The following is an 18,708-nucleotide window of genomic DNA, read 5'->3' as shown; positions in this document are numbered from 1 at the left end:
CTACGGGACGAAAAACGTACCAATCACATCCCGTGAAGCACAGTGACGTAGCTAGTTGTTGCACTTCCGCGTTTGTATTCTGAGCTAAAGCGAAACCAGACGTTACACCACAGGATGCATCTGTGCAGGTAAACACGCCCTTTTTAATTTTTCGTTTATATTTTTGACGAGTCACTCATGACAACATACGTTCATCTATAATGTGGAGATGGGCGAGGAGGGTTTCCTGTGGTGCAGCCTCCAGCCTGACAGGAGGAGCTGCTGCTGCTGCTTGCTAGGCTTAGTTAGCCCCACTGCTGTCAGCAGCTCGGTGGCTGTGGGTTCGTTAATAAACGAGTTAAACCTTGAATGTCAGTGGACGTGTTGAGTTTGGGTTGATCTGGTCTGAACATTCGATGCGGATTCAGTCTTTGTCCCGAACAGCTGCTCAACGTGTCGTTATAAACATGTCGTTACAGATCTGCATCATTTACACAGGACGACTCAGCTTCTCCTATCTGGATTGCAGTTTCGGTCTCACTCACTGACAAAGCACTATTTGTTTCTGTAAGTAATGTTAGAATTATATACTGATCAGATATTAGCCATTACTAATGACAGTGTTTTCTGCTGACATGTTGTGGGAAGTCCCTCTTCAGCTTTCCAAGGAGCTCTTTAATCCATCAGTGAGACCCCCCCCCCCCACCCACCCACCCCAAAAACAAACTGGATTACCACCCACTACTGACTGTCTATGGGCCCAACGACCCACTGTGTATACAACGTCAAGTGGGTTTACAAATACAGATTAGTTGGACATTTATTGAAATTGTAGAATCAACAAAGATGTATTACTGTAGTCCTGGTCTTTTAGAGAAACTATAGATAAAATCAAGTCACATTTCTGGCTCATTCGTGTCTTGGCAACCCAGACGTTATTAATGGCTGATAACTGATCCAGAAAGTTACAGCAGGGATATGTTATATATGGGATTTTAATGTTTTCCTGTCCCTAACTATCCAGCTTAGTAGATACATTTACATTATAACTCAAGTTGTCCTTTCTTTTTGAATAAAGGCTAATTTTGAAATTGTTTACTTTTGCTTTTGTATTTAACTGAACATTCAACTTATATTGTTAACACGGTTAAAATAAGATTAAAAACCAACCCGATGAACAGTGGAAATGATAGCTCAGCTAAGAATTACATTGAAAGAAGGGAAATATTGGTTTAGGTCATTTTCACAAAACGTACCTGTTAATTTACTAATCAAGTAGTCAACTACATGCATCAGCTCTTATTATAACCTTTATGGATGTAGGATCTATTATAGGCTGGTGGATCAATTGCATCAGCTGTAGATAGGTGTACATAATAATCTGGCAGTTGAGTGCAGGTAATGTTATGCACAGTGGAGACAGACAAGTGACTTTCAAACAGGGTCTGATTAGGCTGCCATTACCTCTTCATTCTGTCTCCTGATTTATATCATTATTTTTTATCTCATTCTGTAAATACTCTCTCTGTTTATTATCCGTGGCCAACTCGAACAGGGGCATGCACGTATTGCAAGTGGATTGACAAGAAGGCAGGGCCGCTTGGAGCTGCTTAAGCCAGGATTACACTGACAGGGTTTATTTAAACACACTGCATGTTCTTCTGTCATAGCACTTACACCATTCTCACACAGAGCCATCCTCACCTCTGAATCCACCCTCGCTCCATTCTTAAAAAACATCACCAGGGATCATCCATGGAGCCGAGTGATCAGTGTCAGAGTGTCGCCCTCATTCTGTTCTGTCTTATCTCCAGGGTTGGAATTTACATGAAGAGGAGGAAGCGGGGCTGCTCTCAAGCCTGATCGTTACAGTCCTCATCCTTCTGGCCGTCACTCCCTCTGCCTCTTCAGATTGGAGCTCAGCCCCTCTCCCCTTCCCAACATGCTGTGTTGGGGGAACTCAAAGGAGGGACAGCTGGGTATTGGCCTGGAGAGGAACCCCTTGTTTGAGCCAAAGAACTGTCATGTGTTCATTGGCCGGGGACTGAAGGAGGTCGCATGTGGAGGACAATACTCAATGTTCCTGTTGTATGATGGCAGCGTGTACACATCTGGCTCTAACAGCTGTGGACAGCTGGGCCACGACAAGCCAGGGACTTTCCCAGGTAAGCTTTAAGCGTCACCACTGCATTAACTGACTCATGGTAAATCATCACAGATTGTTTCACCACCCTGCGGCAATGATTCCTGAAGAGGCGGTTTTGGAAAGTTACCAAACATGATGTGAGAATGTTTTTGATCATGATGTGATTGCTTGTGTCAGTAGTGATGATGGGGATTTTAGCTTAATTTCTCAATAATTTCCTGAATCAATTAACTACATTACCTATTATTATATAGCAGTTTAACTAGAGTTGCTTTTGTAGAGCTGCACCCTCATGATGAAGCAGAAGCTTTCCAAGTGTGCATTGAAATATCTTAGCAAGTCCAGTTACAGTATGTAGACAAAGGTACTAAGAAAAACATGGCAACACTGAGCTTTACTTACTTTATTTAGCTCTATTACAAGAAACACTTTAAACAATTTCACAGGACGCTGACAGAAAAGTTATTTCCATGACATGAATTTAAATCGGTGGAACATTTCTGTTTTTCTTTGTACTTTATATGCACATTTTTGGGCAGAGCCGTTTCTGTTGGGAACGTGAGACTTGAAACCCTCAGAGCTGGTGAAGGGAATGCAGACAGTGGTAGGGTTGTGCTGGTTTCATGTGGGTGGAACGTTGTGTTGTGTGATACTTTGTATTGGCATGTGGGTGAAGCTGGAACAACAATGAACAAATGCCAAGAATCACTGGACCTTGAACAACAAAATACCTAAAGAGCCTCAGTGTGCGGAGGGGAAAGTACCTTCATGATATCCCACACGTTGTGTAATAACGTACACAAACAGTCAGGAAGCTTTAAACACATAAGTGCACTTGATTTAAATCATGGTATATGTTTTATTGAAACAAAAATCATAATTTCCATGTCAATTCATTCATTTAAAGTGTAATTGTAGCATGTTTAACAGTCAGCTTTCATTGTTTAACCTCCTCCACAGCAGGAAACCATGTAGGAAACTTACACCACCTGCCTCACAAATTCTCATGTGCTTTCTGCTGCACTTCTCTAGTTTCTATCATGTGATATGAAATATGAATCATTGTCTGGAGACAGTCCCACCTTCCATAGCAGTTGAAAACATACAGAGGAATGACAACAATTTGTATATTTTACACAACACACGTTTGTTTTTGTTTGCAGGTCATTTCAAGTATTTCTGGTTCTGTTGAAAAGATTGTTGTTGAGATAGAATACCAGTGTTGAAATGCTGTGCATGGGTTGGGTCCATGGTGACATTAGCTATGCACTTCAACAGAACCTATACAACATAATTAAATGCAATTTTTGAGTTTGCTGCTTGCTAACAGTTAAACCAAAAAAAACAACCTGCCTGTCTTACCTGAACTCTTAAATCAATGCCGTAGCTGTAGCTGTATTCATATTCTTACATTATTATTATTTTATAATAATAATCGAGTCTGACATTATCTCCCTCCCCTCCACAGAGCTAGTTGGAGCTCTGGATACTCAGAAGATAACAAATGTGTCGAGTGGTCGAGCCCATTCCATGGCGGTGAATGAGAAGGGTCAAGTGTTCGCCTGGGGAGCTGGTGAAGGGGGTCAGCTCGGCCTGGGGACTGCAGAGGTGGCTGTTCGCATCCCGAGGTGAATGTGTAGCACAACGTAGGAGAACTGAAGCGTTTATATTTAGATCGAAGAAAGGCAATGCATGAAAAGGATGTTTGAAAGGTGGGAATAGGAGCGTTGCATATAATAAGCGGTAATCAAGCAAACAGAAGAGTAACAATACAATACCTTGAATCCGTTATAACACAATTATTACTCAATGACTTTTCAGATGCAATTAATAAAAAAATTTCAGATAAATTGGTTCAACTGTAATTTGTGTTTACTAAGAATTTTGCAGAGCGAGCAACGAGGAGCTGGGTAACTTAATGAATCGTGTCGTTGTGTTAATGTAACTTATATATAAATCTTTCTTAATGTGACATTTTGAGTTGATTAACAATTTATTTTGTCTTGCTTTGTACAGGTTGGTCAAAAGACTGTGTGACCATCACATCTCCCAAGTAATGTGTGGAAATCAGCACTGCATCGCACTTTCTCGAGGTGAGAAAGTCACAGGGTCGTCGTCACACACCAGCACTCATCACACCTAGAATCCTCCATCCATACAGCTCTTATCCAAACTGTATCATCTAATCTACAAAAGTGATTCAAATGTATCTGACTTGAGAAAAACCTCTCCAATTCATCTTGGGCGAATTTTTGTTCCCTGCATAATTGATAATCATCTGAGACGTTTTTTTGAATCGAGCAATTATATAAACCACTGCAAAAATACAAATAAGAAGAAATGTATCAGCCTTAGAAATATTTTTTTATTTTAAAGTGTTTAATTTATCTGAGAATACCATATATCACCCATACATTTGCTATACCACCTAACCCAGCTACATATCGTGTAGTTCGGTACAGTCAAGTTGTTAATGTGTCCTCTGCCTCTCAGATGGCCAGCTATTCACGTGGGGCCAAAACACCAGTGGTCAGCTCGGCCTGGGAAAAGGAGAACCCAGCAAACTGTTCCCTCATCCTCTGAAGTCTCTGGCTGGAATCCCTCTGGCTCAGATCATCGCTGGGGGAGACCACAGCTTCGCTCTCTCCTTGTCCGGAGCTGTGTTTGGCTGGGGCAAAAACAGAGCGGGACAACTGGGTCTCAATGATAAACAAGGTAATAATTAGCTGGTCAAGTTAGTTGGGTTTCTAAATCCGTGATTCTTAACCAGGTTTTCATGATATTTAGAGGTCACAAGATGGTTGTGGAGAAAGAAATAATCGTTGTTGTTTGTTTTTACACTAAATTGTCTGTACCAGTGTATCACTGCTTAGAATGGATGTTTCTCAAGCTTTGTGAGAGGCAAAAAAGCCATTTTAGAGAAGGATTTAAAAGAGTAAACTCACTGTTCGATTTCCTCCATGACTCTAGATTGAAATGCAGAAGTCCCCATGTTCCCCTGAGTCTCATTTGAGTAAACACATTAGCCCAGAAAGGAAGAACAGTGTGACCTTGCTGACTTGTTGATGTTCTCGTTCTCAGATCGGGCGGTCCCCTGCCACATCAAATTTTTGAGATCTCAAAAAGTTGTTTACATCAGTTGTGGAGATGAACATACAGCAGCACTCACGAAGGTACGGATATGGATAAATCATTACCAGTTCACTTGAATAGGATGTTACAAAGTTCAGTTTGGTCGGTGGCTGCTTGGTAAGCACTTTCAGTGATGGTTTTATGACTCAGTACTTGCTGCTTGTAAATCAATGAACTTTATTACGTGGATAAAATATTATTCCAGCCAGACTAACCCTAACAGATCTTTATTCACCACTCTGTCTTTAACTGTGGTCCTTTGAGACAAACTATATTCTGAGCCCTGTATTTTCTGGTGTGGCAGGACGGTGGCTTGTTTACGTTCGGCGATGGCTCGTGGGGTCAGCTGGGTCACGGCTCCAGCAACAATGAACTTTTACCCAGACGAGTGCTGGAGCTCATGGGTACTGAGGTGTCCCAGATCACCTGTGGCAGGTCTGTTGTAAACATTCTCTGAGTTTTTGTTTACTGACAATAAACCAACAGCAAAGTCTGTCCTATTGAATCTTTTACTTTGTAGACTGTTGCAGAGAGCTACTGGGAAATATGGACAAAAATTGTATCACAATAAAAGTCCATCAATATTGATAGTTTATCATTATAGATGTCAAGTCATTACTTCTTACATCAAGCTTCAAGACTGATTTATGAAGAAACCAGTTACTTGTTTTTTTTAGGGTTTGTGTTTTGTGCATATAAAAAAATTATTAGGGTTATTATTTATTGCCGGTTGGTTTATATTGCATTACAGCGAATATACTCTGATTGACCTTATCTTCCTAAATCTTGTTCCTGTCATCAGGCAACACACGTTGGCGTTTGTGCCGTCCTCTGGACTGGTGTATGCATTCGGTTGTAACAGCCATGGGCAGCTTGGCACAGGAATACTCGGGGATGGTAGAAGTCCATTTCCTGTGAAGACCAGTTTGTTGACTGGTCATTTCCATAGAGCAGGTAAGCAGAAGACATGTTGTCTCGAAAATATAAGATGGTGACTAAAAAGGCTGTTTTAAAAAGGCCAAGCTACTCACAGGGATACAAGAAATGAAATCTGTGATCAGATGCTGCACAGCTGACATGTTCCATCTTTTCTTTCCCCATTAGAATCAATACACTATATTGTGACCAAAATCATGTGTGGAGGAGACCATAGTTTCTTATTGTACTCCAATGAACAGGTATGTGGGTTCTTCAGCTTCTTGCTTTATTTGATGTCCAGTGCTTTGATTATAGTTCTGCTGATTCTTGTCACTTCCCTTAATTTGTATGGTTCTTAAGTCACGGAACTGAAACCGTGTTTGTCAGAATTCCAAAGGTTTTGCTTCCCCATTTTTTAAATATTTTATTAAAATGTTATTGCATGTATATAAATGATTAAAGTCTCATCCAAACTTAGAAAGTTCACACACTAAAGATTATTGCAGAGGTACGAATCTGGTTTCACAAGAAGTTAAAACATGTAGAATTATAACGTTTTAAAACTGAGATTATTATGTCCAAATGCTCACACATGCTTTAATTCTGTTGTTTAGATTTTGAGGACTCTTTATTGAATGTATTTAATCCTTATTGTCTAAACTTGCCATCTGCACCGTTTGCCTTCACCAAACATTCAACACTTTCCCTAATCGCTTTTAAAGAAGAAACCGCATAAAATGCAAAACCCTTAAATCTTTCAATTTAATCAAAAGGAAATAGTTGACTGTTTTAGCTCATCACCATGATTCACCACAGGATGGCAGTCATGTCCAGACCTTTGTCATTTCTACAGTATATGGTGCAGCCATCTGCTACAAATTGCCAGGGACCTGCACCGATACACAGACACAACACACTCAGCCTTTACAGACAGATATTTAGACCTCGGGCAATTTTTATTTATTCTATCTTCATGGAGGAAAGAGACACATCCCAGACTGTCTCTGTCCTGAACTGTGCCACACAAAGAGGAAGTGCCACAGCAAACAATCTCCAATGCTGTTATGTCTGTTTGTCTCTGCAGAGTGTCGCCCCCCCAGAAGACTTCAGGGTGATCAACATCAGTAAAAGCCTAACCGCAATCAACTATGAACGGTTAAATTCATGGAGGTTAAAACTGATGTTCGACCCAGATTCCAGTGTCACCAAGTAAGTCAGAAAAAAATGATTTATTATTTTAAACACATTATTACTATTATTTTCAGTCGTGTCTTTTTCTAAATTGGTTCTAGATGTCTGTTGTTGATGAGTGAGCTCTTCTTGTGCTCTGTTTTTGTGCCCAGCGACATCATTATTCAACTCTCCTCCACGGCTTGTTGGAATGCCAGCTTCTTGGACCAAAGGTAAGGTCATGTACGCAGGAGCTGCTGCCAAGCTTTGTGTCACATCTCGGCAAGTTTGCACGCGTTAATGCAACAAAGGTTCAAGTGCGGATGAGGAGGCAAAAGACCCATGAAAACTAACCTCCACTGTATGAATATGGTTATAGCAAAAACAATCGACTTTGCCCTAAGGTGATTATGCAAGATTGAATTAAGGAAATTACAATGAATCTCATGTATATAACTGGGCTCTGACAGTGAATGTGGACCTGGGCTCTTCCTCCTCCTGGCCCTGAGCACATACAGGATCTATGGTTTTGGTCCAGGCAGGTGACAGAGTGCCACCTGCAGTAATGTGCTGCTGGATTGTCTCAGTAAACCTCCACTTGCACTTTGGCTCACAGTCACTACAGCATCCAACTGTTGATGAGGAAAGAAAGTCATTGAACTTTAGAATAAACAAATGTTGACAAAATTTAATTTTTATTAAACCGACAATATATAACTTCGGCCTTTAGTTGTCTCACAATCAAACAATAACAATAACCTCATTGTATCATGGGGGGTTGTTGTCCTCATCACCATTTCTTTACCATAATCCTGTTGGTTTGCTTGGTTCCCCTGTGCAGTGGACTGGCTAGCTGTGTGTTTTTCCGTCAGACGTCAGTTGCCCTGGAGGTTAAAGCAGAATCGGCCAAAGCGACGGATTAAAGCAGATATGATGCAATTAAAAGGCAACTACAATGACAGACTCAAATGTGAGCAAGACTCCTGGGAACTAATCCAGCAGGGACGTCACAGAGTCAACTTACTTTTTTCTTCCTCACACTTATATAATCACCATCATCATCTTATCCAACATCACTTGCTGATCCTCAGGGCTGGGAACGCAGCTGTCTGTTTGGTCACTTCACATTTCTCTGACCATCAGTCGGTTTCAGTTCAAACTCGTCAGCAGATACTTATCGTGCCCTGAGAACATCAGGGTGGAAAAAACATTCATCTGGGGACAACAGAAGTAGTTAATTCTGCGCTCTCTGCAGAAAAGAGAATCATTTAAACAATTTACCAGTTTGCTTGTTCCACTATCTGCTTGTGTGGGTTTACTCTGGGTACTCTGCCTTCTTCCCATTTGTTGTTTTTCTCTGTATGCTAGCCCTGTGTTACGTGGCGACCTGTCCAGGTTGTGCCTCTTGCTCAATGTCAGCAGGGATCGGCTCCAGGTCTCCTGTGATCACAGAATAAGCAGTATGATGAATGATGGATGTTTATGTCTTTATAACATATGAACAAACCAGTGTCCGATGATACTTATCACCTTGATTACTTCTCAAACAGTGTATCTTCACATTTGATAATTTTCATATAAACTGAAGGGTTGTTTTCCTTTATGAAAAAAGACGACTTGGTCACGAAAACAATTCAAATTCTGATTTCACATGTTCGTTGTTTTCATGGGAGAGCGACAGTAAACAGTCTTAGAATAGCAAGGTGAAGCCCAACCTAGATGTGGATCGATTTCCTCCAATCGTGATATACCTGCTTTACCTCATTTAACCCGTCCTTTACTGCTGATCCATAAACGTGATCTCTGGATTTATATTTCCCCCGGAGAGAAGCAGCTGATGCATATTCTGAAGTTGTTTATAGCACAAGCATGCACAGTATGTGGGGTCATTGCATTAGAGTTACATTAAGGGATTAGAGTTGTTCCTATGGTTCAAATTAAAGAGCATCATCGCTCCTATGCACGGTTCACCGGGTGCATCAGTGTGTCTTGTTTGGCAAACAGTCTCCAGGAGATCATATCTCATGTATTTGTGTTATGACTAAATAAAACTTGTAGGTGAAGGCTCCCACTGTGAACAGTTGCTGTCCCTCAAGCTCAGGGTTTTGTTGGTTTTGTGGATGTGATTCTTTGTGTGTGTGTGTGTTTATCAGCCAGTGCTCACCAGGCTGAGGAGAAGTTCTGCTTAGGGATTGATGTAAATAACTTCTGGCTGCGTGTTCACCTCAACGTGGTTCATGTTGCTTTGAGAATTAGAACATTTACCATTGTGCCCCGCTGCATGACGCTGGAATAGACTTGGCATTCAATCGGGGCTTTACCATAAAGTCCCTGAATATGAGCTCTGACATATTTTTATCCTGTTGCTGAACACTGAGATTCCGTTGATGGTCCAGATAATCATATTGTTTGTTTGCTTTCTATAGTGATGACATCCACTTCAAAACCAACCCAAAGATCCCGGGCATCGATCTCAACTCGGTCAGACTTCTGTTTGAGGCACTCAGCAAACCGGCCTTCTCCGGGCTTCTGGAGCAGGTACTGGCCCATTGTCTGTTTTTAAGGTTTTTAATTTACTCTTTTTTTCCAAACCGGCTTTCCTGTTTTACAAGGACATCATCAAGCAGGACTATTTTATCTCAGACTTTGAGAGAAAATACAGAAAAATAAAAGTTTAGAATCTTTATATGAATTTAATATCGACTACATTTACTGTTCAAAGCATAGACTGTAAGTGGAGATGGACTGCCTCCCCAAATGTAAAGCCAAATCGTCCCGAGCGCCCCCTGGTGTCTGGCTTCAGTTTAGGTCTTCCTAAACTCTTCCTACTCCATGTTAGTGGATGGAACATTGACCAAACAAAAAAGTCAAAGTGCTGCCCGTCAAATAATTTTTCTGAAGTTCTTGTCACACTGGTGTTGTTTAAGTGTTATGTTTTCCAGTATATATAGTTTTAGATTCCTACATGATTCAATTGGGTGAAACATCATGATTGTATATATCAGCAGGACCTCGACACCACAGCTCTACACACTGATTGCTACTGCACAGAGTCTTGCTCCAAATTCATTGGTCCAAGATGGCAGCGTTGGTATCCGGGATATTTTGGCTTCACCCTGGGCATCTCAAAATAAGCATAAATATCATGCTACCAAGGTCCTGTGAACCAAAATGTCCAAATACCTAAGATATGACTCAGCCTAAGAGGTTTTTTTTCCTTCCTATTTGGGAGACAATTAAATCAGGAACATTGGGATGTCGAGGAAGAATCCTGCATATGTGAATATTGTGCTGGTTTTGAAAGTACATCAAGTTCTGCCACAGATCCATGGCACAAAACTCACGACTGATTCATAACCTCTAACATTAGCTCAGTAATGTGAGGCTGAGGATTCTTCTATCTCAGCCCAACAAGGAGACCACTTTCCAAACCACTAAAAGCCGGTTATGAAATCTAGTTATATTTTACTCAAGCTGCTTTTTGGATCCAAGTTGTTGGAACAGGAAAATGTCCCATAAATGTGTCTGGTTTATTTGTTCAATTCAAACACGTCATAAAACCTTGCATTGCAAATACTTGTATCTATTTAACATCAAATATTGTTTCTTGGGGTGTAATTCAAAGTAGAAATTTGTCTCCAATCCCTTCAGGCCACCAAGAGTTTTGAGAGTCTGCTGATCCCTCAGCTGCCTCACTCTCCTCCGGACGTAGAGGCCATGAGGATCTACCTCATCTTGTCTGAGTGTCCAGCGCTGCAGGACTCCAGCAACTACATCCGCCTCACTATCCCCTTGGCAATGGCCATCCTCCGGCTCGAGGCCAACCCCAGCAAAGTATTGGGTATCACATGTGCATGCACGCACTAGATGTGTTTTTACACCTTGTCAAGCTAACGACACAGAACATGAGACATCCTGTCATGTAACACCTGTGCACCCTGTGGCATCTGATGGCATCGCTCTTAAGTTGAAACACACAATATGTTGTGTCAGCACCCTCATCTCTGTCCATGTTACCTGTGCTTAGCTGTTTATCCCACGGACACAATTACAACACTCCATCAGAAAGAGTGAGAGTTTCTAGAGAGTATCTTCATCTAATGATGTTGTTATTGATATCTGGATAAATGGGAGGTCACAGAGGTGAAGTTCAGTCAGTAACTCGTCACAGGAGAAGAACCACACACTCACCAAGACAATTTGTCAAACTGAGCAACTGTCAAACATTGAATTTTCGATGTGTGGCAAACATCTTCTTAATTGTTGACATATTTGGAAAGGTGTCCAAATGTAAAATTTGGATACTGGTTTAATAACAGTCTCTCCTCAAATCTTCACTTTTTCGCACTCATTGATACAAACATATCTTCTTCCAGGGAGTCCTAATAACCTTATTACCTTATTACCTATTTACCCTGCTTGCTGGTTTGTGTGTCTGTGTGTACACAATAACTCAACAATGCATGGACAGATTTTCATCGAACCCGATGGGAATATAGCTTTTGAGGATATCTACCGATGATTAATATTCTGGAGCTGATTGGTCAAAGGTCAAGGTAAAAAAGAAACAACAACATCCTTCCTCATCGTGTGGTGTATATAATGTCATGATGACATATTGATATGTCATTTTTACAATATAAAAAACTTGGCCTGATTGAAATATACACAGTGAACATGCAGGTTATGTATCGACCCTCTGAGGCGTTTCACTCACACACTGACAAAGTGGAGCCTGTTTGGACACCTGCTTTTTCACATGTATTTCCCATGTGCAGGGGAACATGTGTTAACAATATCCATACGTCATTTAGTTTGTTTGTGATTTGTCTCAAACCAACTTCTCTAATCCTGTAGACAACTGGTGGTGTTTTGTGGACGACAGCGTGTTCACCAGAATGGTCGACATGTACAAGAGCATCGTGGTGTTCATGCTGACGGGAGGAAAGACGCTGCTCGTGCCGATGTTCTACGAGAACTACTTTCTTGCCGCGCTAAGGCTGCTGGAAAAACTCCACAAGGTATCCAGAGAGTTCACATCCTGCTCCTGTAAACAAGTCACCAGCTCCGCATTGTTCCTCAGAGCAGCCTGAGGAGGACGTGCGTTCCTCCTGCTGAGCTGACCTGTGTCTCACATCACACTGGGATCTTTCCTGGAGTCCAGGCTGAGGTCTTTGTTTCGTGTTCTGCAGGTGAACCTAAAGGCCCAGCATGTGGAGTACAACCGCTTTTATATCCCCGACATCACCAGCCTGGTGGACATCCAGGAAGACTACCTCAAGTGGTTTCTGAGTAAAGCTGAGATTGTGAGTACTCTCACACGTCCTTGTTACTGCACACACGCTCATAGCACTTATACAGCTGGACTGCTTGTGGGTGAATATCTGCCTGTCAGTTCCTGTTATCCAGTGAGTGTCTAAATTCGGAGAAGAGACTATGACTCTGATATTTGAAGTTTCCATCTTATACATGAGCTGCACTTGACCTTTGTCTTTCTCATGTTGTTTTCTAGAAAATGGGATCATCCCCTTCGCAGGTACTGGAGTTTGAAAATGACCATAAATATCTAAAATGAAATACAAGTTTAATTTAGTTTCTTTTGACATTAGTGTTGCAATAAAACTATATTTTTTTGCCACGTCTCATTTGATCTGCAGAGTGACTTCCCCTCAGTGAACCTATGTGCCTACCCGTTCATACTGAACGCCCGAGCCAAGACAACCATGCTGCAAACAGACGCTGAACTGCAGATGCAGGTCTGCTTATACACAAGTATTGTAGCAATGATTTTGTTTGAATTAAATGCTCATGAATACATTAGTATAAAATGGAGAGTTGAGTTTATTGAGTTGTTCTCCCTGTGTATGTGTCCTGTCACCAAGATGGCAGTGAGCGGTGCAAACCTTCACAACGTCTTCATGCTGCTCACGCTGGAACCCCACCTCGCCCGGAACCCTTACCTGGTGATTCACGTGCGCAGGAACCATTTAGTGAGCGACACCCTGCGTGAGCTCACCATGTACTCTGACGTGGACCTGAAGAAGCCCCTCAAGGTACGACTCTGAAGATCAGAAGATCAGAGAACAAAATAACTTCCTGTTCACCAAAAACCTCTTCTCATCTTCTTCCTCCGTCCTGCAGGTGATCTTCGATGGCGAGGAGGCCGTGGACGCAGGCGGAGTAACCAAGGAGTTCTTCCTGCTGCTGTTAAAGGAGCTGATGGATCCTGTTTATGGGATGTTCACTTCCTACAAAGAGTCCAACCTGCTGTGGTTCTCAGACAAAGTGAGTAACACTATAAAACTGGAAAAGAAAATTGAAATAGCTTTATTTATTTCCGTCTTAGGAAGTACAAGTACTGTGCACAAACTCAACAGTTGTGTTTAAAAGGCAGTTTTGAGCTACTTGAACTCCCCACCTGTAGTAACTATTGGTACCTGCAGATTACACTCTAATAGATTATACTGTCCTATAACATATTCGTTGTTTCTTGTATAATCTTGTGGAATTGGAGACGTCTCCACATGTTTGATGTCAGATACGCACCACAGACGTTATAATAACAAGTTTCCTTTCCGTGCCTTCCAGTGTTTCGTAGAAGACAACTGGTTTCATCTGATCGGGATCATCTGCGGTCTGGCCATCTACAACTCCACTGTGGTGGACCTGCACTTCCCCCTGGTTCTCTACAAGAAGCTGCTGGACGTGTCGCCGCTGCTGGAGGACTTCAAGGAGCTCTCCCCGACCGAGGCCAGGTAACTGGGGTGTGAGCCCTTCGCAGACTGGATCCAAACACAGAGGAGCTTTATTTGCCTCATGATCATATTATTTGTAAGCAATAGCGTGTCTCGTGCTAACCTAAACAAAGTGTGAAATGGCAAAGCAACAGACCTCAATCATTAAAGATGGCTCTTTATGTTTGGGACCAGGGTGCAACATGAGTCCCTCCCTTACTTTAAACAGTGGTGTCGGAGCAGCAGTGAATTTCGCTTCCCCTGGAAAATGCCCTTTAATTGAATTTGCAGCAGGAAGGGTCAGTGTTTCCTCCGAGCCTCATTGTCTCCAGTTGACCATTGATTTTGCGATTAGTCGTATTTTGTTGCTACAAGAGACAATACAACCTCTAGTGACATCATCTCAGAGAACATTTATACAGTGAATGCCACACTTTTATTTTGACTGCCTCAAAAGAACAAACAGTTCACGTCCAACAGACTTAAGGTCAAGTCCCACTTTCAACACAGAGATAGCACGTTGTTTAAAGTGTAAACTGCAGAGAGCTTGTTTGTTTGAGGTTCATTTCATTTGTATCGACTCTTCTGTATTTTTCGAATCCTGCAAATTGACACCAGCCCTGTAGCTGCGGCTCAGTTCTAGGACAACAATACTTTGTCCTCGTATAATTAGCGATTCCTTTGGCAGCACGTTTGTCCTCTTTCCATGTTTCCTGGGTTTTAATAAAACATCCAGCAGGCTCTCTGCAGGAAAACCAACACAGCCCTCCCTGTGAGTCATTTCCCTTTTAATAGCTCATACGTGACCATTAAACCTCAATCTTATCGACTCTCTTGCTGCTCTGCATCTATTTGATCCCTTGGTTTTCATTTGAAAAGTCGCACGGGGGCCGATTTAAACCTGTGGTGGCAGGTGAACGCAGTAAACTGGCTGACAGGGTGGAAACACCAGTCACATGACTCCACATGTATTACTGCAGTGACGATTGTGTTGTTGCAGCTATCAACATAGTTCCTCTCTGTGTGAGCGGTGAAGGAACTGCTTCTCGTCTAAATATCCATCTGACCTTCATTTCCTTTTTTCACCCCTCACTTATAATATTACCACATCGTATATTTCCCAAATGTCACAATCATTTGTGTGTCTTTCTCGACGCTGATAGATGTGAATGTTGTCATGTAGAGGTGTGACTCTGTTTGTCGTCCCCTGCGATGGACTGATGAGCAGAGTGAACCCCACTGCAGCCTGGGGATCCTCAGAGAATGAGCGGGACAGGTGAAGGATGTTCTTGGACTTTCATTTACTCTGTTCCTTCTCCACAGGAGTCTACAACAACTTCTAGACTATGAGGGAGGTGACGTGGAGGAGACGTTTCTTCTCAACTTTGCCGTGAGCATAACTTTTCACCTGTTACCCTGATTCAAACGGTTTGGTACAAACTCCCACCAGAGATCAGTCAGGCTACTTCTGTTGAGAGTTTTAAGAAACAACTCAACACTTTATTTTTTACTTCTTTTTATACCTTTTAGCCAATTTGATGCTTTTATTCTAAGTTTTTGTTGATTTTATTGTAAAGCACTTTGAGCTGCAATTTATGTTTGAAAGGTGCTGTAAAAATCTAATGTTTTATTATGTTACATAGAATTATTATTTACCCTGAACAGAGCCCAGGAAAAAGACCAAAACCAGATTCAAATCTGCCAGTTTGGAAAATGTAAATGTTTAAAAACAGGTCATAAATGTATAATTAAAGTTCTGAAAAATGCAATTTAACGACCTGAAGCAGCTTTGCACTGAAAAGCATTGGTCAAACAATAAGTGAATAGTGCTGCATTGTAAAATCTGTACCATACAAATCCAGTCTTCACTCCTGCCTCATCAAAACCTGCAAACCTCTGACTTAAGACTCTGAATCTCAGATCACCCGGGAGAACTACGGCATGACGGAGGTGAAGGAGCTGATCCCCGGAGGAGAGAGCATCAGCGTGGACAAAAACAACCGGTGAGGCAGCTCCCTGGATCAACATGTCCGCTTGTGTAGGAATAAATACACCAACCCTTCCCTCACTAGGTGTTGATTTGACTTTATGGATATTTCTACGCCCCACACACTCTGTTCTCTCTGAAAGATGAAAACATATCCCCCCCCCCAACAACACTGAGATTACCATGTGCTCACGCAGCTGGCAGCTCGCATCCCATTGTCCCAGCTGAAGGTCATGTTTTGTGTTGGGCAGATTTTGGTATCTGAAGCGTCACATTTGGGTTTTTTATATTCTCCAGCGTCCCCGCCCTGTGTCTTAAGCTCGTCCTTGTGCCTTTTGGCATTGATACCGCGCCGTGTGGAGGAGTTGTGTGCGGTGGCCGGTGTCAACACGTCCGGCTACTGCTGCCGAGCAGATGGCGAGAGTCGCGTGGACCCCTCAGCACTCCCACGTCCAAAACTCTAACACCAGAAATAATAGAGAAAGCTCGGTGTCACACAGGGAGGCGTTGATTCAGGCTGAAGGCTGCACGCCGTGTTTGTGTGTGCAGGGTTGTGAGAACTCCGGGTGGGATCCATGTTGTTTAAATAAGATGTGGTTTGCTTCTGTGTTTGTGAGCTCAATAGGGCGGTTAGGGGCAGAACTTGTTTTTAGATGAAGGGCGGGTTTGTCTTCTCGGTTCCCTGCTGCTCAGGTCACGTGTTTAAACTCAATGAAACTGTTTTCATATCGAGCATCAGGTTTCCTTCATTTGATGGAGATGGAAACACGGGAACTAAAACGCAGAGTCATCCTTTCTTTGTGTTTTATTCTGCAGGACGTGTTGGAGGTTATGTTTTCATCAGCGTTACTTCGTTTGGGTTGTTTGTTAACAGGTTCAAGCAAAAACTACTCCTCAGATTTCCATGTAAACGTGTGGATTTGTGTTGCGATTGCAGAGCAGGCGGATGATCCCAATGTTTCTTTGTGTGTGTTTCAGGAAGGAGTTCGTGGAGGCCTACCTGCGCTACGTGTTCTCGGACTCGGTGAGCGAGCAGTACTCCGCCTTCTCCTCGGGTTTCCTGAAAGTGTGTGGAGGCGAGATCCTGGCGCTGTTCCAGCCGTCGGAGCTGATGGCCATGGTGGTCGGCAACAACAACTACAACTGGGAGGAAATGGAGAAGGTCAGTATGAGACTCAGAGACCTGTGCACGTTGTGTTTCTTTATTTCTACAAACTGCTCACGAATGTCTGAACAACACTTAAAACACACTAAATATAATATTTATTAATTAACCACTGAATGTAGAAAGGCTGAAATGACAAAACCAACATGATAACTAGATGAGACTCTGACTCTTTGTTTATTTTGAAGCTGGGGATCTGAGCAGAGTTGGGATTTGTCGACACTTGGTTTCACATATTTTGCTGCTGATGTCAGCTCTTGTGTTGCAACACCAGCGTGAAGAGCACAGACAATGAGATGTCCTCGGAAATGAGAGAGAGAGACATGAGAGATTAGTCTCATTATTCTTTGAGTTTCACTGATCGCTGTGAAAATGTGGACAATCATTTAATCGTCAGGTTTCCTTCTCTCTGTTTTCGCAGAATGCTGCTTACAAAGGGGAATACACAGCCACTCATCCCACTGTCAGATTGTTCTGGGAGGTTTTCCACGAGTTCCCTCTGGAGAAGAAGAAGCAGTTCCTGTGTAAGTGTTAAACGGCCTCGCCGCTGAATCTGCAGACGTCTCACAGACACAGTAATAGTGAGCAGGTTGCTCCTGCAGGAGAAAACACTGGTGAGGCAGTCGAGTGGCTTTGATTCCACCAGCTGCACCAAATGTTACACTTAAGTATCAGTTCCTAGAATTGTGCCAGATTTGTTTCTCATTAAGATCCAAGAATGCAGTTTTAAGAAAAAAACGCAAATGTTGAAAACAGTCAAATTCCACCATTTAGAGAATGTGGGGAAAAGATTCCTGATTCAGATCCAGCTTGAAAAAATGACCAAACCACATCCTTCTACCAAGCTTTGTGGAAATCTGTGCAGTTGTTCTTACAACAACCTCTTTGGTGAAGGATTATACAGAAAAGCAGCGGCTCTATCTGTAGCTCAGAAACATTCTCACAGTGTTCTCGTACATATCTGATCTTAACTCCACCCCCCCCCCCTCACCCCCCCGCCGCTGCGTCTGTCGCCCGCAGTGTTCCTGACCGGCAGCGACCGCATCCCCATCCACGGCATGGAGAGCCTGCGCATCATCATCCAGTCCACCATGGCCGAGGAGCACTACCTGCCGGTGGCCCACACCTGCTACAACCTGCTGGACATGCCCCGCTACCACACCAAAGAGATCCTGTGCCGCCGTCTCACTCAGGCTGTGGAGCAGTACGAGGGCTTCAGCCTGGTCTGACGAGGAGGAGGAGGAGGAGGAGGAGGAGGAGGAGGAGGGGGGGGGGATGCAGCAGATTTAACGCACTTTAACAGCAATATACGTCACGCATGTCAGAGGAGGGGGGGGGGGGGGGGGGGGTCATCAGGACACCAGGAAGGTAACTCTCTTAACGTGCGCTTTAAGATTGTGGAGCATCTTCAAAATATGAAAGGTCTATATATGTACATGCAAAATATTTTGGGTTTTAATTGCTTTGGACAAAGATT

General features: G+C 42.7%; 1 protein-coding gene across 2 annotated transcripts; it reads left to right on the top strand.

Annotated features, from left to right (window-relative positions):
* Positions 1-17: 17 nt before the first annotated feature.
* On the top strand, positions 18-18,474 carry herc3 (HECT and RLD domain containing E3 ubiquitin protein ligase 3). Of its 2 annotated transcripts, XM_053419606.1 has the most exons (26): positions 53-128; positions 459-546; positions 1,794-2,144; positions 3,594-3,753; positions 4,142-4,218; positions 4,619-4,840; positions 5,207-5,298; positions 5,562-5,692; positions 6,060-6,211; positions 6,362-6,435; positions 7,260-7,384; positions 7,519-7,578; positions 9,772-9,883; positions 10,997-11,186; positions 12,203-12,366; positions 12,538-12,651; positions 12,858-12,881; positions 13,003-13,101; positions 13,228-13,398; positions 13,487-13,630; positions 13,934-14,100; positions 15,403-15,469; positions 16,000-16,082; positions 17,045-17,228; positions 17,653-17,755; positions 18,252-18,474. In XM_053419606.1, exons 3-26 carry the CDS (start codon positions 1,922-1,924, stop codon positions 18,458-18,460), a joined length of 3,147 nt encoding a protein of 1,048 aa, XP_053275581.1. In that variant the 5' UTR covers positions 53-128; positions 459-546; positions 1,794-1,921; the 3' UTR covers positions 18,461-18,474. The 2 variants fall into 2 exon arrangements, with proteins under 2 accessions (XP_053275579.1, XP_053275581.1); XM_053419604.1 differs by lacking the exon at positions 459-546 and having other exon boundaries at positions 18-128.
* The last annotated feature ends 234 nt before the right edge of the window (positions 18,475-18,708 follow it).

Source organism: Pleuronectes platessa, chromosome 3 (genome assembly GCF_947347685.1).
Source record: "Pleuronectes platessa chromosome 3, fPlePla1.1, whole genome shotgun sequence".
Taxonomy (NCBI): domain Eukaryota; kingdom Metazoa; phylum Chordata; class Actinopteri; order Pleuronectiformes; family Pleuronectidae; genus Pleuronectes; species Pleuronectes platessa.
This window is presented reverse-complemented; position numbering and strand designations above follow the sequence as displayed.

What these genes read in the sequence shown, in the direction of transcription:
- herc3 (XM_053419604.1), top strand. Translation starts at nt 1,922, where the DNA reads ATGCTGTGTTGGGGGAACTCAAAGGAGGGACAGCTGGGTATTGGCCTG. An exon ending in TCCCAGATCACCTGTGGCAG is followed by an intron (nt 5,693 to 6,059) that starts GTCTGTTGTAAA and finishes TCCTGTCATCAG; the next exon opens with GCAACACACGTTGGCGTTTG. An exon ending in ACGCTGAACTGCAGATGCAG is followed by an intron (nt 13,102 to 13,227) that starts GTCTGCTTATAC and finishes CCTGTCACCAAG; the next exon opens with ATGGCAGTGAGCGGTGCAAA.